Here is a 26,516-nt window from a genome sequence, read left to right on the forward strand (position 1 = left end):
TGAAGACTGTTTTGACTCCTGGCAGCTAGGGATACCCTGCCGTCATATAACTCATAACAAATTGTAAGCAGGGACATTTTTGAAGAAATGGGACTCCTATTCTCGGTGGCACCTAAGAGAACATACTTCACGTAACCCCTACCGCCGAATTCTCGACCATAAAATCGCATAAACCCTTAGAGGACGTCCGAAGAATGCTATACAGCCTTGTTCCTCAATCAACTAGGCCGTAACTTGTGAGTGTTGGGGAGGTCGAGCGGTGACTGACAAGAGCAACACAACAAGAATATCCAAAAGCAAGACTATCAACCTTTGCCAGGGCAAACGGACAGGCGTGCGGCAAGCCGAGCACAGGCAACCTAGCGTACTGAGGCGGCGGTCAGAATGGGAGACCATTCCTGATGATGAGGAGCCGGGGCCTCCGCCGAAACGCAGACGCCGAAGCTACCAGAAGCGGCGTACCACTTCAGCACGCTCAGCCGTGTCAGATTTGGCACCAAGGGGAATCGTGGAGGCTGCAAAGCAAAAGTGTTCCGAAAGGCCTTAAGGGAAATGTCACGTGTCACGCTATTGCATTCCAGAACAACTGTTTTGAACAAGCAATAATACACTTACGGAGTGTCAGAAAGTAACGCAATTGTACCCAGTTGGAGTATAAACCAAGCCACGTGGGGTGCCCAGTAGGCGCTCTAGAATCATTGGAGAAGGTCTTATCGAAAATGGCTACCCTGTCTTCCAGAGTTACCCACGCAATAGGGACAATCCGCTTTTTTATGCGAACTTGACAACCTGTCTTACTACATGTATTTATGATGGGGACCTAATCTCATTGTGGTTTAACTTGCCGACATTAATGCTCTGGTCTATCCACAAGCCGCCGATCAATGCTTTCGTCTATTTATAAGCCAAGACCGCTCCAAAGGCTTCTGGACGTCCAGGGTGGAGACGCGATGGGCGCCGTATTAGAACTCGAAGGGGTGGTAGAGCCGTGGGGCTCAAGTTTATGCTTAACCAAGACTAATGGGACGGGGAAGGCGAAAATAAGCTTAGTAACGTACCCGTTGATCTTGGTGTGGGGCCACAGCAGCCCAACTAAGTGTCTTCGCCACTTAGTTGGCCCAAAAAATCCGGCACAGCCCAAAAAATCCGGCACAGCAGCCCACCTCCAAAACGTCAACCCTATGCATCTCAACCGCGTTTTCGCGCAACTTGACTTTATTTACGTATCTTTTGCCGGAATACATTATGACAGATAACATGGCTACCCTGGAGGCAGCAAAAGCCGTTCTGGCGTCTCGTCGCGACCCCAGAGCCGATGTTCGTCGCTCAACAACACCAAAAGAACGCCTCTTTCCGTGCGAGATGCGGCCATCCGTTACAATGTGAAGAGCTCATCCGTACAGAGAGCCATTAATTTCATAAGAAACCCTTTCCCGTGCTCCAGGGCGTCCATTGGCGCTGACGGAGGACGAAGACGACGCCCTGGTTGCGTATGTACAGTGGATGGAACGCACCGGCATGCCCGCCACGAGAGAGCAACTTGAAGCTGTTGCAAATGCAATAAGAATGCGTCGAGATCCCAATGCCCGCCCGGTCTCGTCAAGTTGGCTTGACAATTGGCGTGGAAGTCATCCTGCGATCGCGAAGACGTATCTCAAAGCAGTTGAACGAGCCCGGAAGTCCTTTGAAGCCCACGGGGTAGAAGAAGTCGAATTTTTCTACTCAAAGCTTCGAGAAATCATCACCAGCTACCGTATTGGCAGTTCAGAGATCTGGAATGAAGACGAGGCCGGAATACGCATTGGGTGCCTGCGAGAACGCATCCAAGTTCTCATCACGCGCACCACTAGAGTCAAGAGCACCCGGCCCCGAGTTTTAGACCCAGCAAACCGAGAATCCTGCACGGTAATTGCCTCAGTTAACGCAGTGGGGGACTCTCTTCCACCCTGGCTTGTTTTCCAACATTACCCTACCACCAACTGGGCCGGCATCGACATCATGACAGGCGTACGGTTTGCCCAGTCGCCAACTGGCTTTTCCAACGCAGAGATACACCTTGAGTGGGCAAGGCATTTCAACTGCTGGTCTTGGGCATCGTCAGCGCAAGCAAAACAGTCAGGAAATTCGCTGGAAGAGTGGTTCGGCTGTGACGAGCATCTTCGGCGCCCCAACATGGGGATGAGTCGCGTGAGGCGCCGCCAAACCAACGGCCTGACGACGAGAAGATCTACCGATTGCTTGTTGTGGATGGCTTTACAGGGCATACCACCCTTGACTTTGCTGAGTATTGTATCAAGTTTGATATCATCATTGCTATTTTCCTCCACATTCCACCCACCTCATGCAGCCGCTTGATGTTGGGGTATTCCAGCCACTAAAGTCAGCACATCAGAAAGCGCTTCGGAAGTCGCTCGCAGAAGGCAACATATCATTTTCGCGGGTCAACTTCCTCACAGCTTTTCAGGACGTATATGAGGCTGGCTTCACGCGGCATAACATTATGGCGGCATTTGAAAAACAGGCCTCTTTCCTGTCGACCCAGCGCCGGTGATCACCAAGATCCTCCACGAGCAGCTACGACAACAGCAGCCGATCAATCCTGCATACGCCTCGCTCCTACCCTCGGAGACGCGTTTCCAAGTCGCCGCGGATGCCCTCAATGATATCCGGCAACGGTATGGGCCCTCATGAGCTCGCCATCACGAGAAAACTTGCGGGTTCTTGCGAAAGTGAACACCGAGTCTATCGCGATGGCGTCACATTCCCAGGGCATAGTCAGCGATAAGAATAGCCGAACCCAGGCGTATGCGAATCGAATGAAGAGAGGCAAGATTGTCAGGCCGCGCGGAGAGTTTATCACGAGCTCCAGCATGGCCGACATCACCCGGGAGTATGAGGAGCCCAGGCAAAGCAAACCCGGCTTCAAACGCGCCAGGAGATAAGGATGCATCTTAAACGAGTTCGTGGAGAGATGCAGAAGATCCGAGAAGACTATAAAGTCGGGAAGAAGCAGTTAGTCAATGGCAGAGTCAAGACATTGAACTTTAAGCCCTGGCTAGAGTTTACGGGACGAGACGTTGAGTTCTACACTCTGGAGCAAAGTTGCGATACCCTCATGCGGGAGCTCAAAGAGCCATCCAAGGAATCCTTTTCTATGATACCACGAAGAGAAATAACTCCGCCAGAGATGTCAGGGCGCGCAGCGACCCGACCTCGCCCACTTACAGATATGTCGTCGTTGCCCGGCAGTGACGATACCGTCTATTTCACAGGCCTCGATCTTGACAAACATAGTGAGGATGGCGCCGACGATGAAGACGAGGACAATTTACTCGACACGCAAGAGAATATACCCTCATCGCCGCCGTTAGCAGCGGTTGAAGCGGTAGTCGATACACCATGCCCTCGACCGCGCACCCGATCGTCCAACAAGATACAGCAGACGCTCCAGGAACACAGGTATGGATAAAATAGCTCTCAGAGACGCACAACAGGCGAAATTACTACATAATACGTCTATTTGGACTCACAAACGCGGTCTTCCTATCTCTTCGACTGGAAGGCGGCAGCTCTAAATAGGCCCAAAGACGTGATTTTTCACTTTTCGTTGTTACTTGCGTCTTTAGGTGATCCGCAGCTATTGATCACATGTATATTTTAGCTATTTGAAGTCGCATTGACGGCACCATGAAGCGAAGCGTAGAATTTCCTTGATTTTGCACCCCAAATTGAGGACCCTGCTGTGCCGGATTTTTTGGGCTGTGCCGGATTTTTTGGGCCAACTAAGTGGCGAAGACACTTAGTTGGGCTGCTGTGGCCCCACACCAAGATCAACGGGTAAGCCTTTACTATACAACTACGAATACTCCGCGTCACTGTTCACGATCGGCTTACCCGGGTTGCTCAAGTCTAGGCCACGGCGATGACAAGTACTGTTCAGTCGTATCTTGGTGGGGGGGAAGGGAGATGCCGTAGGCTTGGGGTGGCACGAGATTGTATCTCTTTCAAGGCCCGAAGGCTGTAATGGGGCATCTCTCAGTGACCTTGGCCACTCAGAGGCCGCACGCTGACCTGCATATTAATTGCCACCCACACAAAAGTCCTTCGATCTTCACAGCCTACATAGCAGTACTTTACTTACGCGCAGTTATACATGGCAGATCAAGTCACTAAGGGTATAGCAGCAGATGCAGGGGACGGTAAGAGGAGTACATGCTTGCAGCCTTCGGGCCTCGTAAGGGATACGAATAGTGATTTTGGCGTACAGCAACGCGTCATCATTGTTATGAGAACTCCTCCGGATAGACGGCAATCCGAGGCTGAATACCTTGCATTCGCCGGCCCATTGTACATATAACAGGGCAAGACCAGCGACGCAACGTTGCTTGAGATGCATGTCTTTATCGCTTTGAGTGTTTGCTTCTTATCCCCTTTGACTCTATTAGACGTTATCCCCTCAAGCCAACTCAATAATGCTTCCGACGTTCAGTACATGCCGGCCGTTGGCAACTTACCTGCTCTATGTCTTGCTCCTTTTCTTCGCCGGCACAGTCACGTCATTGACAGATCCAGAATCGAAAGCGCCCCACCAAACCCCCCAAATCATTACAGGGTTCTACGGGACCGTGCCGAAGATAGCGATACATGATGGTCAGGGCAAAGTTTCCTGGACCTGGGACGTGAACACGGGGCTAGGCCTCCTCCCAGCTAGCCTCCAGCGCTGCGTCCAGGGCGGCCAGTCTGCGACTGAAGTCAAGTTTGCTCATCAGGGGGAGAAGATTGTGGCAATCATGGGCGGTGCTGCTGTTTTGATCAACCACGCGCCGGGAAAGCATGACGATAAAGCGGTTCAGTTTGCTGTCTGTCTCGAGGGCGAATTGGGAAACGCGCACACTCTCGAGTTGCTACCAGGAAACCTCTTGGCAGTGGCTACTACTGGCCAAGGACCCGACGCCGGGGTTTGGGTGTATGATGCAAGCAAGATGGCTGCTAGTCCGGCCCCCGTCCAGAAGCTGCCGGGTGTGAGGGCTATTCATGGGATGGTCTGGGAACAGCAGAGCCAGACGCTATGGGCAGCGGGCAACACGGACGCAGCGGATGGAAGCGGCGGCACTTCGTACGGCGTCATCCAAGGGTACAAGTTGAACGAGTTTCCCCGGCTTGGCAAATCTACCACCTACACTATGTCGGTTGCCAAACAGCTAGGCTCCGAATGGGACGGAAGCTTTGCCAAGTGGTGGAATGGTCCGCACGATCTTGTCCGCGTCCCGTCGGAGCGCCTACTCCTCTTCCCGATGGACCGCGGCATGCACGCCATCAATCTTTCGACTGGGGAGTTTAACCATTCCGGGGAGCAGTTGGTGAAGGACCACTTGAAGGGCTTTCAGGCACTGGGCAACCGGATGGGATATGACGGGGAAGTCTTGTCTCGGTCTGACATAAAAAGCGTCAGTTTGCTTCCAGAGGGCGGTGCGCTCTATGTCCAGGCCCCATGGAGGTCGTTGAGCGTGATCGCGAGGCAAGTCAACCTGTTAAGCCCAACGGGGGTATATTCGACTCTCTTTAATGGCGAGGCACTTTATCGGTCACGCTGGTTTGCCGAGATTCCCGGATGGCCCACGGCTGCCGAGACTGGTCGCAAATAGCGGGGATTTTCAGCGGTACATAATGTTATGATGGGGGAAGATGGCCTAGAATTACGAATAGAGAGTAATTAATGACTGAGCCAAGTGCACGATTCAACATCGGGTATTCCCTTCATCGACCATGTTCATGAGCCGAGCTTCAAACTCCATCCATTTGACGAGGCGCAGCTGCTCAACTGCCTGCGGCGGATCACTGACGGACCTAAGACTCGCCTCAGCCCCCAAGCCGTCGGCAAAGGAGGCTCGAGCCGGTGGAGGAGGATGGGGCGAAGATGGGAGGGGACCAAGCTCACAGTACCAGTGGGCTCATCCGAAGGGGCTGGCTCGATTTGGCGCCATCAGGGGCCGGCCTAGCGGACCGGGACGAGCAAAAGTTTGGCGGGCGCTGCGAGGATGCATGCCGTAGCTGCGCCAATGTCCACCCTGCATGTGTGTGTGTATGTACGTCCGTAGGGACGCCCACAGGAGAGGGTACAGACAGTACAGTGCATGATGGAAGGGAGAAGATGGGGCTGTGGGATGTGGGCTGTTTTCTTGGCACGATTTGGGATGTACCCATACCAAGCTTTTGACGAGATTGGCTCGGAAGAAGGAGGGGAGAGGCATTTCGCCTTCGCTGGCATCGACGGGACCGATCCATAGAGGTCTGGAGTAAACGCTTGGACAGCATTCGACCCCCCAACACTCGCCCGTGCTCCAAAGACTCGAGCGCTATCGCTACAAGACACAGGCGAGTACTCAGGCCTTTACAGTGTTGAGACACCAGCCCCCGTACGGTACCGTCGCCGTTGGCCTGTCTCGACCGGGGCACAGGCGGAAGGCGGAGCCGGGGCCGGGGACCCCCTGTGACCGCCGGCACGGAGAGGCGCCTGGTTGGCCTGTTGGTGCGCTCAGCTCGCACGGTGCGGGCTTGACTGCTGAGCGGTGAATCGTCCGGGGAAGCCGTTTCATCAGTGCACGTAAAAAATGGGAAAGAGCAAAGACGAAGGAGAAGAGCAGCCAGCCAACAGGCGGACACGCAGAAGACGAGGCAGCCCTTGAGCCCTTTTGTCGCGCTGCGACTTTGGCTGTGGGCGGACATGGGCGCTGCTGCATGTGTCGCGCTGCACATGCGAGAAGATGCGCTTTCTTTTTCCATCCCCTTGGCTCAGAGGGCTGCCGGGCCTTGCATGTATGTACCGTAGTCTGCACACCACCAGAGCTTGAATGACGGCGTCGGCGATAGCTGAACAGGCGCTTGTCAGCCGGCCACGGAAAGATTGGCTTGCATCGACGACCCCTAAAAGTGACGGGGGGCTGCATTTCATGTCGGCGCCCTTAATTAATGTCCAATCCCAGGTGTCATTCCAATTGGACTTGGGAAAGGGCATGTAAATTGACCATTACCACCCTGCCATCTTAATGCTGGAGGGCCGGAGGGTAAACAATGAATCCTGTTCAACAATGCTAGTGCTCTATCAGCAGTACGTACCTTTCTGGTGGATGCACGGGCCTTCCCGCCGTGCTGATGCCTGCCTTTGGTAGAAGGTGGTGCAGGTCGCTCCTCCCCACCCACCCTAAAAATGTCCCCGTTGGTGGCACAGTCCCAACCGCACAGTACCGTCTGCTTGGCCGCGCAAGGTACCGGGTACCCACCGGCAGCTCTCTCTCTGCCCAGCCTCGTCGACACCTCTTCTGCTCTCTCCTCTGTTAACTCCTCCTCCTTCAATCAACCTCGACATCTCCTCCTCTGACCTATGATCTCGTCGGCATTCCTCCACCCGCTCGTGCGCATCATGTCGATTGTCTAAGCCACTCGACTGCCCAGCAACCCGCTCCCCCCAATCGTCTTCGATCCATCTGAGACACCACAAGTCCTCGCTTCTGGAGCAACCAGCTCTTCCGCAACTCGTCACGTCACCCGCCACGGCCTCGCCCTCTTCAATCCCTCCAAAGCTCCAAGCAACATAGCCGCCGCTCGCTCGCCAAATAAGAAACAACCCGCCCCAGCGTCGTCGTCACACCGCAGCCCCCCATCTCGCAGCCGAGCACATGGTGTGCTTTGAGACATTCATGCACACGAATAGCAACACTGTCGCAGAGTGAAGCCTGCCAGTGTGTCAGCGAGGGAGCTCGTATCAGCCATTACGTCCAACGAATGCCGACCACCGGCGAGCACCATCCCCATTGACGCTCGCCATTCACGGTCAGTTTCTTTTCCCCTCCCACCTCCAAACCTCCTCCCCCCCCCCCTTATTTTTCCTATTTTCGAGCCATCCCTGCTCCCGGCCTCGATGACTGAACGACTTTGCAGTCTCGAACCTAAAGGCTCACTCGAACCGCTCGTCCGCGCCTTGGCTGGTTCCATCGGCTCTTCGAAATGGATGCGTCTCAGCCCCAGCCTCGACGCCAGTCCCGAGCTCCATATCCTCGAGCTCCATCCCGCTCGTCCGGCGCCAGCAGCTCATGGACAACGCCTCCCACCGCAAATAGCTCCGCTTCCCAAGTTGCGGGCTCGCCACAGCCTGCAGCCGCCCATTCGGCTGCCCCTCGGCATCCCCATAGCCCACTCACAAAGTCCCCTGGTTCACCACGACCTGCTTCGCGAGCCATGGCCCATCCCTCCCGGCAGGGTAGCCCTGAGATGGTGCGGCAGCCTGCGCTCTCTTCCTTCTTGCAGGAAAAGTTGCAACGGGAACGCAAGGCCGAGAGCGACAAGCTGGCTTTCTCGGCCTCGCTGTCCCGGGCCGACATGAGCGCCTCGGTCGACATTGGCCGCATTGTCCAGACCTCGCTCTTCAAAGCCCCCGACCCTCTCGGCGGCCGGCCCCGATCGAGCGCTGGGATGGAGCCGCCTAAGAAAAGGGGTCTGGGCCTGAAGGAAATGGAACAGGTGCGTGTCCCTCATGCCGCTGGCTCAGTAGCAGCTTGTCCAACCTCGAATCACACAGGTCGTCTCCAGCCTGCATAAACAAAACTTCGACCTCAAGCTCGAGCTCTTCCACCGGCGCGAGAGACAGACGGCGCTGGAAGAGCGCATCGAGGCTCTCGACGCTAACCGGAAAAAGACACACGACGTAACCGATAGGCTTGTCGAGGAGCTCGAGAAACGCGACAAGGCTGTCGAGGAAGCCGTTGCCATGATTGTCATGCTCGAGGCCAAGGTTGACCAACTCGTCACGGAGCGCTGCATGGTGCAGCGGGTGGAGAGCGCGGGCTTGTTCAGCACCCGGGACTTCGGCTCAAGTTACGGAACTGCCACACCCCAGGCGGCGGGACCGCGCGTCACCAAGCTAGACGACGATGTCAAGGTCGTCAACCGCATGCCGAGTTTCCTGTCGGAACGAAGCGAGAACACCGAACACCTCCGGACCGTGTACCTCGGCGTCCGCGGCGGTAGCACCCTAAGCCTGCCTCGAGTCGCCGAGGGCTCCGTGGAGCCGGACGGCACACCCGCCCAACCCCTGGCCAGTCCAACTCTAAGTGTCCTAAGCGAAAGTTCCTTTGTGAGCGTCTACGGACAAAAGGATCAAGGCAAGGAGCTGGGGCAGATGCCGCCTGCATTCGTTGACGAGCCTCTGACACTGGATGGGCTCGACGTCGGCCTCAACAGGCCCTGCCCAGATGATGCTCCAGCGTCCAGGAGACGAGCGGCATCGGTGGGTCGGGTGGCGGGCATTGGCAAACCACCGCCTCGGTCCAGCACCGCGGTGCCATTACAGTCTATCACGGGCGTCATTGGCTACGAGTCCCCTCTTCAGCGCATCATGCGCCTCGACCCCGCGTATGCGAACTGGAGAGAGGCTGTCGGGTCTCAGGGCCAAAGCATAGGCCTGGATGATTCTCCAGTCATACCCGCACACACGGCACCATCACGCAGACCTACCAAGGAAGAGAAGCGAGAAGCCCTGCGAAGGGTCTTGACCGACGGGCCAGGCGGCGCTCGCCTGCACGACCAAGGAATGCCCCCGACGCCCGACACGATATCGACATCCACGCTCCACCGCTTCAAAAACTCGAATGAGACCTTATTGCAGGAGCAGGAGCTCAACGGTGCCCTGCTCCAGACCGGCCCCCAGGACGCCAAAACGTCGGAACCCGCGTCTGGGGTTCCCCTGAGCGGACATCTCTCATCTAGACACGGGTCGGGCGATACGGGCGATGGCACGAGCAGCACGCACACTGATCATCGGCAGGCAACTGCGTTGCGCACGCAGACTGCGCGCGAGCCCGCCGTGTTCCGCAAGGGGGGCAATGACTGGGATAGTGATAGCGATGACACGGACACGCGCTCGCTCGAGTCGAGCCTCGATATTTGGCTGCGGGAGAGCGCCAAGCCTGACAACCAGGTCTCTCCAGACCTTTTCAGCTTCCCCACAAACACTGCCGAGGGTGGCTGGGCCGCGCAACCCATGTATGGCGGCGCAAACAGCGGCCAGACGGAGGGTGCAAGCATCGCGCCCAGTCAGAGCCACATGCATGGCCTCCTCTCGCTCCGTCATCAACTGTTCCCCTGGACCTCTGGCCCTCAACCGCCCGACCGGCGATCCAGCCTTCACGCGCATACAGGCTCGACATTTGACGGGTTTGCGGCTGCTGCCAGTAATGACGGAGGCAGTAACTCGGCCAGCACGCGGGCCCGTCACGGCAAGAAACAGAGCGAGGATACGCAGAAGAGGGCAGACCTGCGAACTCCCGTGCAGCAGCCACAGGCGCCCCCTCCCCAGCCCGGCAGCGATCAGAAGCGCTACCCGCCCATTTCGGGGCAACAGGGGGCTCGCGCCGGACTTAACAGACTACTGAGGCGATCGATTGGCGCGGGTTCGTCGTCGAATGCCCCGGCCGAAGACGCCCCGGCCAGCACCACTGCCGAGACGGGGGTCGCTGCCGAAGCCTCCAAGAATTACCACCCCATGGGCGTTCCCTCGTGGGTGCTCCGAAACGGTCCTGCAGAGGATGAGCGTTCCGGGGCAACTCCTCCGCCAATTGTGTTGAACCCACGCCAAGCACGCCGAAACACGTGCGAGGCGGAGAGGCCGGCTTCGCCTCTGTTGCCGGCCGAAGCCACGCCGGCCACGAATGCGCCGCAGGACGTTAACGAAGATGCGAAGATGGCGCCTGCACAGCAGTCCGAAGGCAGTGGGACGGGCGCGGGTGCAAGCACTGGCCCGGGGAGTCGGAGAAAGTGGCTGCCTGCTTTTGGGCGGCCCAACACTTCCAAGAACAAGACTAGTTAGAGGCTTTGTACATGACGGGGAGCAGGCGCAAATGGAGAGAGCGGTGTCGCTGGGGAGTGCCTGAATTGGTGCCATTGATCAAGGATGGGACATGAGAGCAAACTTCCAATAGCGTTTCGAGCAGGCTCCTTTTGGATACGAGTGCAATGAACCGGGGGCATGGCGTTTGTTGGGTTTTGGCTTGGGCACTTGACCAAAGACTAGAAAAGCAACACTGAATGCTTCAAAAGAAACCAATCGAAATTGATATGGACACGGCAGAGCCTTCAATAGTCAAGAGTGGGGTGCAAGTCGGGCACGTATCCGCACGAGAGTCTACTATGGCAGGTGAAAGTCAACACAGCCTTTGGAGACTGCCTTTATCGTTCTTTCTCGTGAGTTTCTATGCTTTCGAGCTCCAAGTCCCCCTGCTTGCTCCCGAGTCATCGCCACTCGAAGTTCTTGAATCGTTGCCCATGCCGAACGTAACCCGAGCCACCCGGTCAGCCCATCCTCAAGCCCACTCCCAAGAGGCCTGAACGCGGCCCAGGCCAAGGTCGCCAATGACCTGCTGGAAGGCCGATGGGGAGAGGTCGACGTCGTTGCCGACGCAGGCTTGGCAGCGGTCAACGACACGGACCGTCATGCTCCGACCCTCGTACGAGACGCGGATGTTGCGATTGCAAGGGCGCTCGGCGTCGAACAGGGACGCCGCGAGGGCGGCAACAGCGTCCCCATCACCGTTGGTCTCGCCGCACGCACCGAGGGCTGGGTTGAAATAGGTAATTTCACCGGTGGCTCGGGTGGTGAGCTTGGCCGTGGACTCGGTGCTAGCAGGAACAGCCACAGCGGATGCGAGGGTCATGGCGAGGGTGAGGAGTGTGCTGGTGATGGCGACCATTTTGGTGAGAATGGAGCTCTAAGGGACTGGGGTAGGGAAGAGTTGGCCAGTCTTCAAGGAGCGAGTCGAGTCGGGATACCGAGGCAAGCTGGAAGGGATGATTACCTAGAGAGAAGTGTCTTGATGGAGGTGGGTTTCTACGGGCAAAGAGGGCAAAGAGAGCAAAGATAGAGGCAGATAAGAGTAGTATTGACGAGCGGTGCTTAAAAATGGAGTGCGAGTTGATGCAAACCGAAAATAAAGGCCAGGGAAGCGGCGCTCTTTATATTCGCAACGACGTGACTGTTCGTCGGATATTGAAAACAAGGCAACCGACTATCAGGGCAAGACAGTAAGTGGAGGAAGGGTTTGTGCGTCACGGAGCGATGGGTGAGGCGGTATGTAGGCGAGAGTGGGAGGATAAAGGGACCGAAACCTCAGCCGCGGTGTACGGCCAGGAGGCTGGGTTGTCAGTCGGCGATGGAGAGACGAATGGCTCCGTAATATCACGGTGCTGTTGGCTCCTACACCCATATCCCTGAAAGATTGTATGTCAATTTGTATCACCAGTAGGCCCCATACAATTGTTACACAAAAGCTAACAATCTTTCAGGGATATGACTGTACGAGCAGCCTAGGGGGCCCCAAAGGCACTGACAGGTTTGCAGACGAGATGACTTCTTGAAGCTTGCACCGACAGACTAGGCAAAGGCAGCTGCTCTAGGCGGAAGCGAGATTGTTCCTGTTCCTGACGAGGACGGAGACGGTTCGGCGAAGAGGTTCCGTCTCGTATTGGCAAGGCAGAGCAGCCTCGGCTCTTTGCCAAGGAGAGACCCGGGTTTGCCCGGTTACCTGAACCGAGAATCAAGACGTGATGAGAGGGGATGAAGCAATTAGGCGACCCTTGGACATTTTCAAGCTTAGACAAGTGCAGACATGAATGTTGTTCTTGCACAGACGAGACTGGTATTGATGCCAGAGGCGGGAGGTAGGTCTGACCAGAAGCTGCGATGCACTGCCACATCTGGGGAGGTCCCGTCATTCGCGAGGGGCAGACATTAGCACTTACGTGAGGGCATTCGTCAATTTTCTCGAGTAACATCTCGTCTGCTATTGTCCATCATGGCTTTCCGAATATCCGTGGTCAAGCCCTCAAGACCTCGGAGTATCCGGCCCCTACTTCGCACACCATTAGGCGCGACTCCTTTCTCTTGTTATCATGAGCAAAATAGCGGTAATGTGTACAGTGGGTGGTCAAGTAGGTAGGCGAGATGCTCGCAGGTGTTTCAGCTCCTAGCAAGACCCGAGAGGCCCGGTACTGGATCCGGTCTGGCTCCGGCGTGCGGCTATCGGTCCGGGATTAGCGGCTGTCGCTAAGGCGTCTCATTGGTTCAGATGGTGACGGGCTTCCTACTTGGGCAGGTTGGTTATTGGTGGGGATTTGCCTTGGTTGAAAGGGGCTGAAAGTATTATTGGCATGCGAGGAAGAGCGGGTCTGCACCACGCATCACCGAGGATGCGGTGCTACCGTGATACTATCAGGTTCATGCATAGTGATGGCTCTGCAGACGACCAAGTGGTTTTCTTGCCCGGCGTCCATGTCCCCCGGCTTGGCTTGATGTGACGGGCCTGACCGCAGCGAGTCTCGACGAGCCTTGTTGTTGAAGCCAGCCCGCAGCGGCCTCGATGCATTGGTGATACATGCTGGAGATGACCCGTTTCTGCATGGCAGGACATCTTGGACTTGGAACGGCAATGGGTGCAAGTTATGCACCTAGATCACGCCAAGAATGGGGAAGGAAAAAGACTGATGGTGACATGGCAGCCAGCTTTTTCTTGCAAGACCAGTTGATAGTACCAAGAGAGGGAGAATCTCGAAGACATGCTAATAAAGCGTGTGCCCTGGTCATCTCATGAGGCATATCAAAGCAATGCAAATCAATATTGAACCGCCATCGCTTTGCATGTGATGTGCAGACGGCAGCGAGGGCATATCGGTCTGGCATTTTCAGCCATGGGAAATGTCCCAAATCACATGCTTTCCTGTCGGAAAAGCAACTCCCTCCTCCTTCTCATCTCATCCGGGTTTATGCAGTTTCACGTTGCGGGTTGTTGGCCACTGATGCAGTCCAGCTTCAGAGCGGACTGGTCGAACCGTTCCAAGGACGGACATTCCGTCTCTCAAGTACTGGAAGCTCGCGTTGGCTCACAAGCCCGCAGTGGCATTTTAAAGCTGAATGAGAACCCATTTCCACGCCGATGCGGGAGTCAGAAGTACATGATATGCTTCATACCTCTGCACACAGCACATACGAGCCGGACAAGACTGATTGTGGATTGTGAACCGTCGACACGCTCGGGTAGCAGTAGTCTCATAAATTCCAACATTCGGTGCTCTTTTTTTTATCGTATTGCGTGATTGTGCGTCGCCTTGGTGCCTTTGGCTTTCAACCACTCGGGAAACTCGACCCAGCGATGGCGATGGACCCAATCGACCAGTGCCCCATAATCTCTGCATGAATGACTTTGGTCCAAAACAAACTCTTCCAGGTCGTTTGTATGCACGAGTGTGAGGTCTGGATGGCATAGTAGCTGGTGTCTCACGTAGTCAAGGCAGTGCAGCATGTGCTTCTCGTCCCAGGGAGGGGGCGTTTTGGACATGAGGTTCTGCCGTATCGAATTCTAGATGCACATGGGTGTCAGGCAACAAAATACAGACAGATGAAAAAGAAGTGGATTACTGAATCACACCACAAACCTACCAAGCAGTGGAGCGCGTGGAAAACGTCGATCTGGTAGATGCTCTGGGACGCATCCGTCGGCGACTGCGCTGACGGCCGCAAGCCCTGGCCGAGCGCCCACTCCGTGTCAAGGGAGACGACTCCGCCGCTCTTGAGAAGGAGTCTCCAGTAGTCGTCGGCTTGGCGGGAATCGGCGAGGAGATGCGAGTTGTTCTCGAACCTCATGCTGGTGTTGTACGATGCGAGGTGAGACAGTCCGTCCAGAAGCTTCCCACTGGAAACCCGCAAGACGACGAAGCCCACGATCAGAAGAATGCAAGCTACAAGCTCAAAGCAGATTATTCCTCCGTGAATAGTCCTAGACGACCTGGAGCGTCGTCTCTCATGATACTGCGCCCTGGGTTTGAGCGTATCCGTGACCGACTCCGCCTCGGCAAGAGGAGTGTATCCGGCTTCAGGCTTGGGCGGCTTCAACATGATGATTTCGTTGACTTCTGGCTCCTCCAGTACATTCGAGGCCTTGAACAGGCGAGGGCGGTCATGTTAGACGGACAAGAGGGACTTTGGCGTCGGTGGACGCGGCGGAGCAGGCAAAGCATGGTACGCTCCGGCAGGCAATGATACCGGCGGCATCTCACGTCACTGTGAAGAGCAACGTTTCCATCCCACAATGTAATAAAAGGGTCAGATGTACCAGTACTTGCCTCTTTGCTCGCCCCCTCGGAGGCGCATCTCCAGGCTAGGCGCTTGCGGACGCAGAGGCACGACGCGGAGGCATCACAAGGGCTCGTTGGGGCGGCATGTGCAGCGGGCATCCGGACTTAGCTTCAATACTCGTGCTGACATGCATGCGGCTCTTTAAGCTATGGTCGTCTCCGCAGATTGACTTCGCCGGAGGGTACAGGCGTTTGCCTCCCGTAACCACTGGGCAGCATACGGGACTATAGATAGGCGCGGACGATTTTACGCTGCTTGAGTGGCCAAATACCACTGTGAGCCTTACATGTATTCGTATGTACGTATGGACTGAACAGATCCTGCTCCTACTTGGACGTCAAGGTTTGTGTTTACGCTTCACTAAGCACATACCGGATATTTCACAAAAATCTTGGTCCCCGAGTTCTTCATCCCTTGATGCCCCGATCCCCCCCCAATCATCTTGACACAGTGACCGGTATGATGGAAATTCGCCGTATAAGAATCCAGCTTCTGGGTCGCGTCCAGCATCACCCTGTGCAGCCGCTTCCACACATACATGCAATGAGTGACGTGCCAGTCAAAGGTGGTGGTGAAGTGATGATAGCGGCCGCCTCGCAGCTCGTCCATGGTGAGGTTCTTGCCGTCGGTCTCGTAGGGCCAGTCCCGCCCTCGGTACATGAGGCCTTCGTCTGCCAGGTCGTCGTCCGTGAGGCAGTCCCGAGGGAGCCATGCGTGAAGCACGATGCTGTAGCGGCACCCCAGCGTTTGGGCATCGGCCGGCGAGTTTCCGCAGTCGCCGTGGGACCAGCTCAGCGGGAGGCCCGTTTTCGCGTCTGTTCCTTGCCGAATCTGTGGGATTTTGCGATTCGCTGCTGCTGATTTGCGCAGCGAGGTCAAGTCCCAGGCCACGGACACGACTGCCATGATGAAGACTCCGAGCAGAAACGAGGTCGTCAGAGGGAGCCACCGCCGTTGGGGGCCCTTGTTCTGGATTTCCTGGTGCTCGTATTCCAGCTCGTCGTCCCCGTCGCTTTTGGCGATCATCGAGTATTCGCGGGAACTCGTCGCCTTGGCCTTGACAAAGCCAACGCCTGCTTTGATCCGATCCATCATGCCCTCTTAGCTGACTCTGAACTGTGTGTCAGTAGCTCGGTTAAACAGCAACGTTCTTGAGGAAGAGCCTGAGCAGCAAGGCCACACTTGTGGGAATGATCCTGAAAAATTGCCTGCCGTGAGAGGCGCCTGGCTTCACCTACAGTCACTCCGGTGAGCATCAAGCATTGTGAGGCCAAGTTGCGCTCATGTTCCAATGCCACGGAGACTTGCCGATCTCTCGGATATTCTTTACGCGCCTCACCCTTTGCATCCTGCGCGTGGGCCCGCACAGGGTCCGGATCAAAAGCAGGTAGTGCTGACTTGCAGCATCGTGGCGTTTGTCTGCCTGACGCTAAATCAATGAATCCATGACCAGGCGACGTTACATGGCATGAGGCTACCGGCTTGATGTTTGTGGTCGCTCTGCTAAGCAGCCCGGTGCCTTCCAAGACCTTGACATGGCATGATGCCCAGCGCTGCATTTCCGTACCTTGATTCTGGCACAAAACCGTCCACCCAATCTTAGTCGAGAAACTGCTGCTCTGGGAGACACACTTTCCCGAGTTCTGATGCCAAGTCCGTTCTACTTCGTAGCTCGATCTATGAGGATACAAGACCAAATAGTGAATTCATGTTGTGGCCATTCAGTTGCCGTCTGTCTACTCAGAGTGTCTAATCGGGGCTCCTCGAACCTTCTTGAACCAGTCAAACTCCTCCCTGAGTCTATGTTCCACGGCCCATTCCCGGATCTTGGCAAAGTTCTTGCACGTATGTGTCGTGCGCAGGTTCCCGAACATCTTGCTCTTCTTCGGGCTCCACTCCCAATAGATGGTACTGATGTCAGACGAGCATTGTAGCGACTGTCGCAACTGATCATAGCAGTGCTCCATGTGATAGATGTTGTCCTGAGCCTCTTCCGAGCCCGGCGTCAGGTCTAGAGGGAAAACATCGGGGTATGCAAGTTTGCGCAAGAGGTTTAGACAGTGCAGCTGGTGAAAGACGTCGAGCTCGACCATGTACTGTGTCGGGTCGCTTGCGATTGGTGTCGTAGCGTTGGGGAGGCGAGCAGCTGAGTCCGCGGGAATCTGTGAAATGCCGATATCTAGGAAGAGGCCGTTTAACAAAAGTCCCGATATGGTAGACGACAATAAATGAGAATGGAGGCCATCATACCGTTGTACAATGCCTCCCATCGCGCGTTCACTTCGTCGGACCACCCTTGATACTCTGATTTATCGCCATGCAAGCCTCCGGTGAAGACGACCGTCTCGTATTCGACAGCAGAGTACGCAGGAGCTGTAACGAGAATCATTGAGCCTCCATATATGTGTATGAGGACCAAACGTTAACGTACAATAAATTTCATTGGGAATATAGGGTCCCCAAGCTTTTCGAATCGAAAAGACCCATATGGACGTGCCGTAAATGCACAAAACGATATTCAAGGCAATGGAAAGCACGAAACATTGAGATTTTGAGGAGCGCCTGCGAGCCTGCCGCGATTGGTCGTGTCTTTTTTCTCTCGCGACGGGTAGCAGGTGTTCTTCGTCGAGAGATTCGTCCGACCTTCTTGGAAACATCTCGGATTGCCCGAGAGAGTCTCAGACATGAATGAAATCGAGCCTGGGACCCGAATCAGGATGAACAGCGACGAGCTCGGAGGATCGAGGAAGCCACGGGACGGAGCCAGAGGATCGAATTGTGTAAGCCTCGATTGTCTTGGCGAATGCAGGCCCGACCGGCACGGAGAGGCAATGGGAATCACGGTGGGAAAGTGGATCTCACATCAATTCTGCCTGCTTAGAGACTGGGGATAAGCGCCGGCCATGGTAGTATGATGATCATGTTGTGCCATGAAGTGGGTGCTGTACTTGCAAGAGTAAGCACTATCTCAACGGGATTGGTGCTTGAAAACATGATATTACGCGGGTGTATCAACTGCTTCTACATCAAATCAAGGCTTAAGTTGCCCCGGACCTGAGCTCTTTGTTGCCCCACGCCGTGAGATTATAGCCGCTGGTTATGCGAGGCTCCGCCCTCACAACGTTGGCTTGGACACGATTATTCGATTAAGTGAGAGACTCCCATCGGCACACTTTTTGGTTAAATACGGTGTTTCGGTACGATCAAATGTTGGAGGAGACCTCCCCTGGCAACTCCATTCTTCTATCAACAAGAGCAAGCACCAGGAGTACTGCCAACCTTTCAAGAGCACCGGAACTGATATGGTTCAACGCGTGACGGTTCCCGTTAAAGATCATGCAACGTGCCCTTGGCACGTGCGCCTTTCACACACAAAGTTGGCATACAAGGATCAGCGTTTCTCTGGGTCAGGAATCCTGATCCAGGGTCTTGGATGTTTCCAGTCTGCCTATATTATGAGGCGAGACTCGGATATCCCGTGCCAAATCTGACGGCTAGTGCCCATCGGTCGTAGCCCTTGGCTTGATTCCATGGCTCTCCTCACCGCCGAACCTACCTACGTTGCAACGCGTCTTACATGCCGCAGGCGCAGGGAGTGATATGGGTGGCCAGATGCTGTTCTGGTGTGCGGCTGACCCTGGTCAAAGGTATCGATACATCCAGCCATCCAGCATCCTCTCCTACCGGTCCAGAAGGACAGCAAGATACATCACACGCACGGGCAAGCAATAAAGTCCTGGCAAGCGCTGGCTGCAGTCGGGTTGGCGAGGCATACATACCATTATCATTCATCCTAATACATTTGACTATCACGTCTCAAAGACCATTGACATCAGACGGGAAAATGAAGGCCACCCAGATTCTTCCCGTTGCCTCTCTCCTTTTCGGATTCGTGAACGCTGCTCCCACCAAAGCTGTTGAAGCGATCAACAACCAGGCCGGCTGGGGAAAGCGAGACACGGCCGTTGAAGCCATCAACAATCAGGCCGGCTGGGGAAAGCGAGATACCGCCGTCGAGGCGATCAACAACCAAGCAGGATGGGGAAAGCGTGACACGGCTGTTGAAGCGATCAACAACCAAGCCGGTTGGGGCAAATAGACCCACCAGATGACGAACCCAATTCCACCTGGCAAAAAGGCCCAGATTTCCGCCAAAGTCTTACATTTAGCTGTCAGAACAGAAGATATAACTATGTTTACAATGTACACCTATTAAAATACGCATATCTCTCTCTTTAACATCTACGGCTATATTGTCGGGGGAAATTCATTGCGTCACGAATGTCTTGTGCCAAATGTCGGCCCCTGGTGGCAGACCAACCAGCCGAGCCGCCCCAAAGGCCGCAAGTCAAGGGAGCAAGCGCTTTGCAGTGACCCTGGCAAATGCCTCGAATAGTGCCTCTCCCAGGTTACAGAATGCACTTTCCAGGCAAGCAAGGATAGGAGCGAGGGCAAAGACGAGGACGCCACTTGGGAAGCCGTTGAGGAGTGTGTTTAAAGGAGTCTTGGCCTCTAAGGTGAGCCACTGCTCATGTTGGTCAAGGTACTCCGTTTGTTGGACGTACACACAGCAGCACCACCGTCTTCGACTGTCAAAACATCAGATTGGGGACGAGGAGGGATAGAAGGCAAGGCATTGTGGCCTAAAGCGAGCATGGTATGCTCGGGCTAAGAAGTAGGGTCCTATATAACACGATTTCTCGTGCACTGTCTCGCCCCCATCGAATTCTTTTCAGGTGGCTTGTTCTCCCTCTTGCTTCCAGATGCCATTCACCATTTCGTCAGCCACGTCGCCGAATCCATCCACAGTCAGCTCATGCGAGAGAACGACGCGAATGGCATACTGCGTCGCAATGAGCGAATCAAGCTCCAGCTTCCCATCGTGGATAACGCGCATGATATGGTACAGGAGTGCCTCGACAGGGAATGGGCGAGCTGCGCGGGTACTGCAGCCGACAGTGTCTTGATGAATACTCGAGACGATGATGTCGACCGCGGGCGGGCCCCCGTACTCGGCGGCGTCGGCAACGCGCACCTCGCCTGTGGCGCGGTCGTAGTACTTGCCGTCGACGACGGGCGTTTTGGCATCTTCATGCCATCCGGGGGCATAGAACTGCTGCGGATGCTCAGGCCTCCACGTCGAGGACATGGCTGGCGATGTCTGGTGCGAAGTATCGAACAGGGTGCAGATTTTCGATGGCGTGGGTTGATGGCGACGGCAAGTCCAGCTAATAATTCAAACAAAGATGGAATTCATACCGAGGACGTACTGGGTACCTCGGGGCATACGTGTCGGAGATGCCTGGGAGCGTTGTTGATGGCTGCCCAACACCGGGGAGTAACCAACAGCCTACATTACATTACATGTGGGTTGGCTACTTGCGGTTACACGGACATGTCATTGCACCGTGCCTTCTGTGAGCTGCTTGCAAGCGCTCCTCGAGCTGCCCCTGGAGAGTTTCATGGTCCTGGAGGATACCCGGGTATCCCTTGAGTCTTGACTACCCTTATGGACGATAAACTATATGGCTCACACAATGGCTGGACGCAAGACGAAAGTCTTCTTTGACCGCCAATCGCAAACGAGTGTACATTTCTGCCCTGATCCCATCACTTGCTTTGGGTCAAAGATGTTGAGGAGTCGATATTGGTGTCTGTTCGTCGTAGGAGATACCGACATCGAGCGTGCCCTTCCTCATACTTATACCCGGGTCTGGGTATGGGATACGGCCATGTAGATGAGGTGGACGTTGCACCGAACAAGACTTGTTCTTGGCACCGCGGGTGTCAGGACTTGAGGCACAAGGGATATCGCTCTCCCGAGACATGTCGGATGCGAAGTCATTGCCGTAGCCTTGTGCCGATGCTTCATGACCAACGGCATCAACACGGGAACCAAAGATGAAGAGCGCCATGGAGCCCATGCTGTTCTATTGACCTAGTTTGCTCACCCGTCGCACATCAGCCAAAGGGCAGATAGATTCTCGTGTCTGCAGCTAGACAAACATCAAGCCGTATCATGCAACTCTTATGCAGCCTGACTTCGACCCAACAATACGGTGCAAAGAATTGAGTGTGCAGTCTGCAGGGGTTTCAAGCAAGTCTTTTCTTTTATACAGAGGGTGTCTAATAAAACTTCACGTACGAAGTAACAATCAATTCAAGTTGCCCACGACTTCTGTAGAACAGACTTTCAGATCATCTTTTGGGGAGCTTCGAAGGATCAATCTGTCACCCGGGGACTTTTCGGTAAGGACATCGGTTGGCAGCAGAATGTTTTTGCCAAGAGCCAGTTGGACTCGTGGCGTTTAGACCTGAGACACGTTGGTGGCTACGGCAATCTCGGATCAAGGGTAAGCTTCAGTTCTCTTCAATACACGAGGTGAGCGGAGATGAGCCATCTGCCAAGGCGTACATGCTCGGTGATTTGATTTTTGTCTATGCATACGTATACCCATATATGTACTTCAGACTTCGTACCCTGCTCACCGAGTCGGGAGCCCCACGAGTCTGTAAGAGGCTGGACAGTAGGAGTTGCTTTTGCTTCACTACGACTACTCCGAATATCAAGTATACGCGGGCGTCGGGAAGCCATCGCCGTGGAGATTGAAGGAGGATCGACAGCCCTGTTTCTCCACTGCAAACCTGAATCTATTGATCCCTAGGGCGTGAACATGCGTCCCATCCGGATGGATATAGCCTCCAAGCTCGATCAGCCTCTGGGCGCAGCGAGGTGGTTGATCATGATTCTCTTCCATTTTCGGCTTGGTTTGCAACTGTCGCCGCGCAGGAATCGAGCACTTGCTGCCAAAACATGAGAGCATCCCTCGCCAGCCCTACTAGCGCTCTTCAATGCCATCCCTCCGTTTCCTGCTCGGCATCATGAAGTCGAGCAAGCCACCCAGTCACAGCCGCGAACATGCGCCGCCCAGGGAGAACAGTGGCCGCGCGATTGAGATGGCCGTCGATGAAGATGTGGAGAGCCGTCATCGAACGAGGCGAGAGACCAGGAAGCTTCTCAACAAGATCGACCGTCACCTCTTGCCGCTCATCTGTGTTCTATATCTGCTTTCGTGCCTCGATCGTTCCAACTTGGGCAACGCCAGGAGAAGTGGGCTGGGAGAGGACTTAAAGTTTACGAGCAAATATGACTACAATGTAAGCCTCACGGACCTTGTATCTCCTCGGTTATAGCTTCTCGTCACTGATGGGCACGATATCGTGGCTAATCGTGGGTACGTGTAGACGGCAATATCAATATTCTTCCCCTTTTACCTAGCCGTGCAAATACCGTCCAACCTGGCCCTGCACCGGCTCCGGCCCTCTCTCTGGATACCCTCACTGATGGTGGCTTGGTCCCTCGTAACCGTGCTTCTAGGCTTCGTCAGGAACTTTGCCGGCCTCCTCGCCATGCGGTGCTTACTGGGCGTTGTCGAGGGCGGCGTGTTTCCCGGCCTCGTGTTTTAGTGAGGTCCCTTGGCATTGATGCTTCTGTCCTTGTCTTGATGTTGAAACCTCGACTGATGGCCGCGGCAGCTTAACACGGTGGTACAGCCGCTATGAATACGGGCTTCGGATCTCCATCTTCTTCGCGGTCGCCGTGGCCGGCGGCTCTATGAACGGCTTCCTCGGGGACGCCATCGTGGGCATGCGTGGCGTCGGCGGCCTCAACAGCTGGTCCTGGATCTTCATCATCGAAGGCCTTGTCACTCTCTGCGTCTGTATGGTCTCCCCTTGCCTCCATGTTTCTCCACCCCGTCATCTAACGAGGATAGCCGGAATCGCCTTTGCCATGATGCACGACTATCCGGACCGGGCCAGGTTTCTAACGCACTCGGAGAGGCGCGCTGTGATGAGCCGCTTGGAGGAAGACGCCAACTGTCTTTCGGACCGGTTCGAGCTCGTATACGTCAAGCACGCGCTCCTGGACTGGAAGATTTGGGTGCACATGGTCATGACCGTCGGCATCTGCGTCCCCGTCTATTCCATTGGCGAGTTCCTCCCCGTCATCATCCAAGACCTCGGCTACTCTGGCGACGGCGCCCTCTTGATGGCCCTGCCGCCTCACGCTGCCTCGGCCCTGCTCACCCTCGGTGCCGGGCTCGCGGCTGATCGATTCCGGCAACGCGGCGTCTTCATCATCGGACTCTGCGTCTTGGCGTATGTACATGCGACCCCGTCTCTTCCTCTCGGCCTCCTCTTTCCAGGCCCAAGATTCAGTGGCTGACGGCGGGAAAAGCATGATTGGATTCGCCATCCTGAGTTCCGCTCAGAGCCATGCCGTCAAGTACATGGCCTGCTTTCTCGTCGTCATGGGAATCCACCCCATTGTCCCCCAAGACGTGGCGTGGAACGCCAACAACATTGGGGGGTCGACCAAGCGCGCCGTGGGGATCGCAATGCATATCGGCTTCGTGAGTTGATGTTCTCCTCCTTTTGACTGGCCGAGGGCGAGGTCACGCACCTGGCGCTGAAACCCAGATGTCGCGTAGGGAAACCTGGGCGGTGCTCTTGCTGGCTTCATCATTCGACAAGACGATGCTCGGCGGTTGGTTTCCGGCCATGGTATTTTGCTCCTCATCACGGCCGCCAGCTGTATGCTCGCCGCCTTCATGACATGGTATCTCCGACGGGAGAACTCGAGGCGGGACCGCTTGTGCAAGAGGCAGGACTCGTATACTCGAGAGGAGAAGATGGCCGGGGCGGAAAAGGGTGACAGGGCCCCGTTCTTCAGATACACTGTGTAACTGCGAGGCTTCTCTGCTGGCAGAGAAGCATTCATGTGTTTGCGGAGTACGTGTACACAAGAATGTCTTTCTCGATTTTTACATGGACGCCTCATGGCATGCCGAACTCATACGTCGAGCCAAGTCGTGCGAGGCAGCTTTATTTGACTAGATGTTTTCTATAAACTTGAACAAAGGCGAAACACTGTCATAGTGCTCGCGGTATGCTCCAAATCAGCCATGATAGGACGGGTTGGCGCGCAGTAACGTAGACAGCGCGCAAGTCGCCAGACAACCAGACCCCCTCTGCATTCGAATCATGCACAGATGTGTCCCCTCGGAGGGTCCGCACTGGCCCCTCGTGTGCGCGGCAGCCGGCCCATTGTTCCAGAACTCTCCGTCTTAGTTCGTCCCAGAGCATCCAACAAATTGATTCCCACTGGCGCCTGTATGTGTGAGTTGACCAGCCTGCGAGCAGTCCTGGGTGATGATGACGCGGTCCGGACCAGGGCGACCTAAATATGCACAACGAGTCAGGAGAAGATCAAAGCTGGATGAAGGGGGACGTCCAAGGCATCCAAAGGGTGTGTCAAGTAGGATCACGTACCACCGCCATAGACCCTCTTGGAGGAGAGGATGGGAAACTCGTAAAAGGGAGGTTCCAAGCCCTGGAACTCAAAGCCTTCAAAGTTGCGGTATTCGTGGGGATAGGTGGAGCTGCCAGCACGGCCGCCGTCTCGGACGTAGTTGCAGGCCGCGGTAGAGGCCCTGTTGACGTCGGTGGCCGAGTACTCGGTGTTGCCGCATCTTGTGCCAGCTCGGGCCTGGGCATCTGCCAGGGCGGCGTAGACAAGGGCAGCGAGAGAGACACCGAGAGGGAGCTGCATCTTGCTGGTCGGACTGGACTGGACGCACCAAGAAGATTGACTGGGCTGGCTTGGGGGCGGCGGTGATGGTGTGCAGTGGTCGGACGAGACCCGGGATGTAAGGTTGGACAGAGAAGCCACAAGCAGACAGAGTGAGCAGAGGGAGGGCCGGCCAGTCTAACAATATATACTCGCCGGAGCCCGTACTACGAGGATCGGCGAGGATTGGGTGTCATGATCGTCAGCCAGTTTCCTCGAATAATAAGCAGCCCTCCAAGGACCTGTAGCAGACAAGACAGGAAGCTCTCGGATGCAACAGGGCGGGTACATACCTGTCAATCAATTCAGCAAACCTGCCTCGGCACCAATAAGCGCAGCAGGCCTTACACGGCTGTCCGTTGCATGTCTCTCGCCGTCGGTGCGGCGGAGGCGCCCAGCAGGCCTCCGGGAGCCTCACGGCCAGCACCGGCACGACAAGGGACGGGCCATGGCCAAGTCCGGAGGCCTGCTTTGCCGCTCCTCAGTGGTCGGCGTCGCCGAGGCTCGAACAAGGGCGGCAGGCAGCTCGTCGTGGCGCTCGCGCGGTGCCAACGACTAGGCTGGCTGACAGCGTCTTTCTCGGGCCAATGCTCGAACCCATGCTCGCATCAGCCGCCCCTGGGGCCTCCGCTCCGGTTCTAGAGCCCGGTGGGATGGAGCAGGGGCACTAGTGAGTTTGTGAGGGAGCGTATCAACGCTCGACGCTGGGGTTGTGTCCTTGGCCGATGTGGCTGCATATGCGTCTTGGGGGCGCCCTCGGCATTTGATTGCAGGATTCAAGAACGCCGTGTAAGTGGCCAGAGATTGCACGGACTCTGATCGGTTCAGTCGTTGAGAATCTCTCGCCTTCAAAGCCCCTGATGCCATTGTACATCCATCCATCCATCCATCCATCCATCCATTCATCCATTCATCCATCCACGCACGAGCGTTATCACATATCTCCTTTCCCCTCTCCTCGGCATCCCGGGCCCAGCTCGCACAGGTATCCGGTCCAGGTCGGCGCTGGATGCTTTGCTTCGCTTGCTGGCTGACCATGATCCGTCGCAGTGAGACGTTATCTCGTCTACCTTCCGCTTCCGGCCTCGTGCCCCGTCATTCGCAGCCCTCGTGGCCGTCGAGTCGTGCATACGTGTGGCACCGGGAGGGGACGAGCCAGAGTGTGGAGAGAGAGAGATGCCTGCGCAACCTGGCGAGGCCTGGGGAGCCTGGTGCGCAAATGCGACTCTGACGAGGCCGTGACAAGCGTGCCTGGAGGGGATTTGTTTCTTTTAATAGCTCTCCGGCCTACCGGTGCAATGGGAGCTCAGCTGATCCGGAGCTCGAGCCTATTCGGTGGTGCGTTTAGTCAAGAATAAGCGCATAACATGTCCACTGTCCGCCAATGCTGGCGATCTGCTGCTCTTCCATTCAGCTGGTTCTTTTCTCCCAAAACGAATGTCAGCCGACGCCGTCGTTAACTGACCGCTGGCTGAGGCCGGCTACTGCTTCCTGCCGCAATGGTCGGCCTCTCGGCTCGATTCCAAGCTGCTACTACATCAAAGCATGACTCTGTCCTCAGCCATTAAAGATTGATATATAATATATGTTTATGTATATCGAGCGACACGAGCATGTGCTTTCTTCTTGAGCGCCACCAAGAGCACTGCTGATGGAGAAGCATGGTTCGTACCCGATCCCAAGCATCGCGGCGCCTGCATATGCATA

The 26,516-nt window shown here is 55.6% G+C and overlaps 10 protein-coding genes across 10 annotated transcripts; 4 read left to right on the top strand and 6 right to left on the bottom strand.

Moving 5' to 3' along the window:
- Positions 1-4,472: 4,472 nt before the first annotated feature.
- HRG_00838 (uncharacterized protein) lies at positions 4,473-5,645 on the top strand (the record flags this gene model as incomplete). Its single annotated transcript, XM_044859309.1, has 1 exon — positions 4,473-5,645. The coding sequence occupies one exon, from the start codon at positions 4,473-4,475 to the stop codon at positions 5,643-5,645; it is 1,173 nt and encodes a 390-aa protein (XP_044725709.1).
- A 2,590-nt stretch (positions 5,646-8,235) lies between these two features.
- Positions 8,236-10,861, top strand: HRG_00839 (uncharacterized protein; the record flags this gene model as incomplete). Its single annotated transcript, XM_044859310.1, has 3 exons — positions 8,236-8,517; positions 8,576-9,408; positions 9,451-10,861. The coding sequence occupies 3 exons, from the start codon at positions 8,236-8,238 to the stop codon at positions 10,859-10,861; spliced, it is 2,526 nt and encodes an 841-aa protein (XP_044725710.1).
- A 493-nt stretch (positions 10,862-11,354) lies between these two features.
- Positions 11,355-11,741, bottom strand: HRG_00840 (lytic transglycosylase domain-containing protein; the record flags this gene model as incomplete). Its single annotated transcript, XM_044859311.1, has 1 exon — positions 11,355-11,741. The coding sequence occupies one exon, from the start codon at positions 11,739-11,741 to the stop codon at positions 11,355-11,357; it is 387 nt and encodes a 128-aa protein (XP_044725711.1).
- Positions 11,742-14,123: 2,382 nt separating this feature from the next.
- On the bottom strand, positions 14,124-14,686 carry HRG_00841 (uncharacterized protein; the record flags this gene model as incomplete). The annotated part of the gene is made up of 2 exons (XM_044859312.1): positions 14,124-14,402; positions 14,483-14,686. 2 exons carry the CDS (start codon positions 14,684-14,686, stop codon positions 14,124-14,126), a joined length of 483 nt encoding a protein of 160 aa, XP_044725712.1.
- An 852-nt stretch (positions 14,687-15,538) lies between these two features.
- HRG_00842 (uncharacterized protein) lies at positions 15,539-16,270 on the bottom strand (the record flags this gene model as incomplete). Its single annotated transcript, XM_044859313.1, has 1 exon — positions 15,539-16,270. The coding sequence occupies one exon, from the start codon at positions 16,268-16,270 to the stop codon at positions 15,539-15,541; it is 732 nt and encodes a 243-aa protein (XP_044725713.1).
- A 644-nt stretch (positions 16,271-16,914) lies between these two features.
- On the bottom strand, positions 16,915-17,835 carry HRG_00843 (tat pathway signal sequence; the record flags this gene model as incomplete). Its single annotated transcript, XM_044859314.1, has 3 exons — positions 16,915-17,357; positions 17,429-17,551; positions 17,610-17,835. The coding sequence occupies 3 exons, from the start codon at positions 17,833-17,835 to the stop codon at positions 16,915-16,917; spliced, it is 792 nt and encodes a 263-aa protein (XP_044725714.1).
- Positions 17,836-19,022: 1,187 nt separating this feature from the next.
- On the top strand, positions 19,023-19,277 carry HRG_00844 (uncharacterized protein; the record flags this gene model as incomplete). The annotated part of the gene is made up of 1 exon (XM_044859315.1): positions 19,023-19,277. One exon carries the CDS (start codon positions 19,023-19,025, stop codon positions 19,275-19,277), a length of 255 nt encoding a protein of 84 aa, XP_044725715.1.
- A 633-nt stretch (positions 19,278-19,910) lies between these two features.
- HRG_00845 (uncharacterized protein) lies at positions 19,911-20,327 on the bottom strand (the record flags this gene model as incomplete). Its single annotated transcript, XM_044859316.1, has 1 exon — positions 19,911-20,327. The coding sequence occupies one exon, from the start codon at positions 20,325-20,327 to the stop codon at positions 19,911-19,913; it is 417 nt and encodes a 138-aa protein (XP_044725716.1).
- A 1,733-nt stretch (positions 20,328-22,060) lies between these two features.
- Positions 22,061-23,925, top strand: HRG_00846 (major facilitator superfamily domain-containing protein; the record flags this gene model as incomplete). Its single annotated transcript, XM_044859317.1, has 6 exons — positions 22,061-22,336; positions 22,424-22,644; positions 22,715-22,899; positions 22,954-23,338; positions 23,418-23,592; positions 23,671-23,925. The coding sequence occupies 6 exons, from the start codon at positions 22,061-22,063 to the stop codon at positions 23,923-23,925; spliced, it is 1,497 nt and encodes a 498-aa protein (XP_044725717.1).
- A 381-nt stretch (positions 23,926-24,306) lies between these two features.
- HRG_00847 (uncharacterized protein) lies at positions 24,307-24,791 on the bottom strand (the record flags this gene model as incomplete). The annotated part of the gene is made up of 2 exons (XM_044859318.1): positions 24,307-24,419; positions 24,512-24,791. The coding sequence occupies 2 exons, from the start codon at positions 24,789-24,791 to the stop codon at positions 24,307-24,309; spliced, it is 393 nt and encodes a 130-aa protein (XP_044725718.1).
- Positions 24,792-26,516: the final 1,725 nt, after the last annotated feature.

This window comes from Hirsutella rhossiliensis (assembly GCF_020360975.1).
Source record: "Hirsutella rhossiliensis strain HR02 chromosome Unknown scaffold00001, whole genome shotgun sequence".
NCBI classification, from domain to species: Eukaryota; Fungi; Ascomycota; class Sordariomycetes; order Hypocreales; family Ophiocordycipitaceae; genus Hirsutella; species Hirsutella rhossiliensis.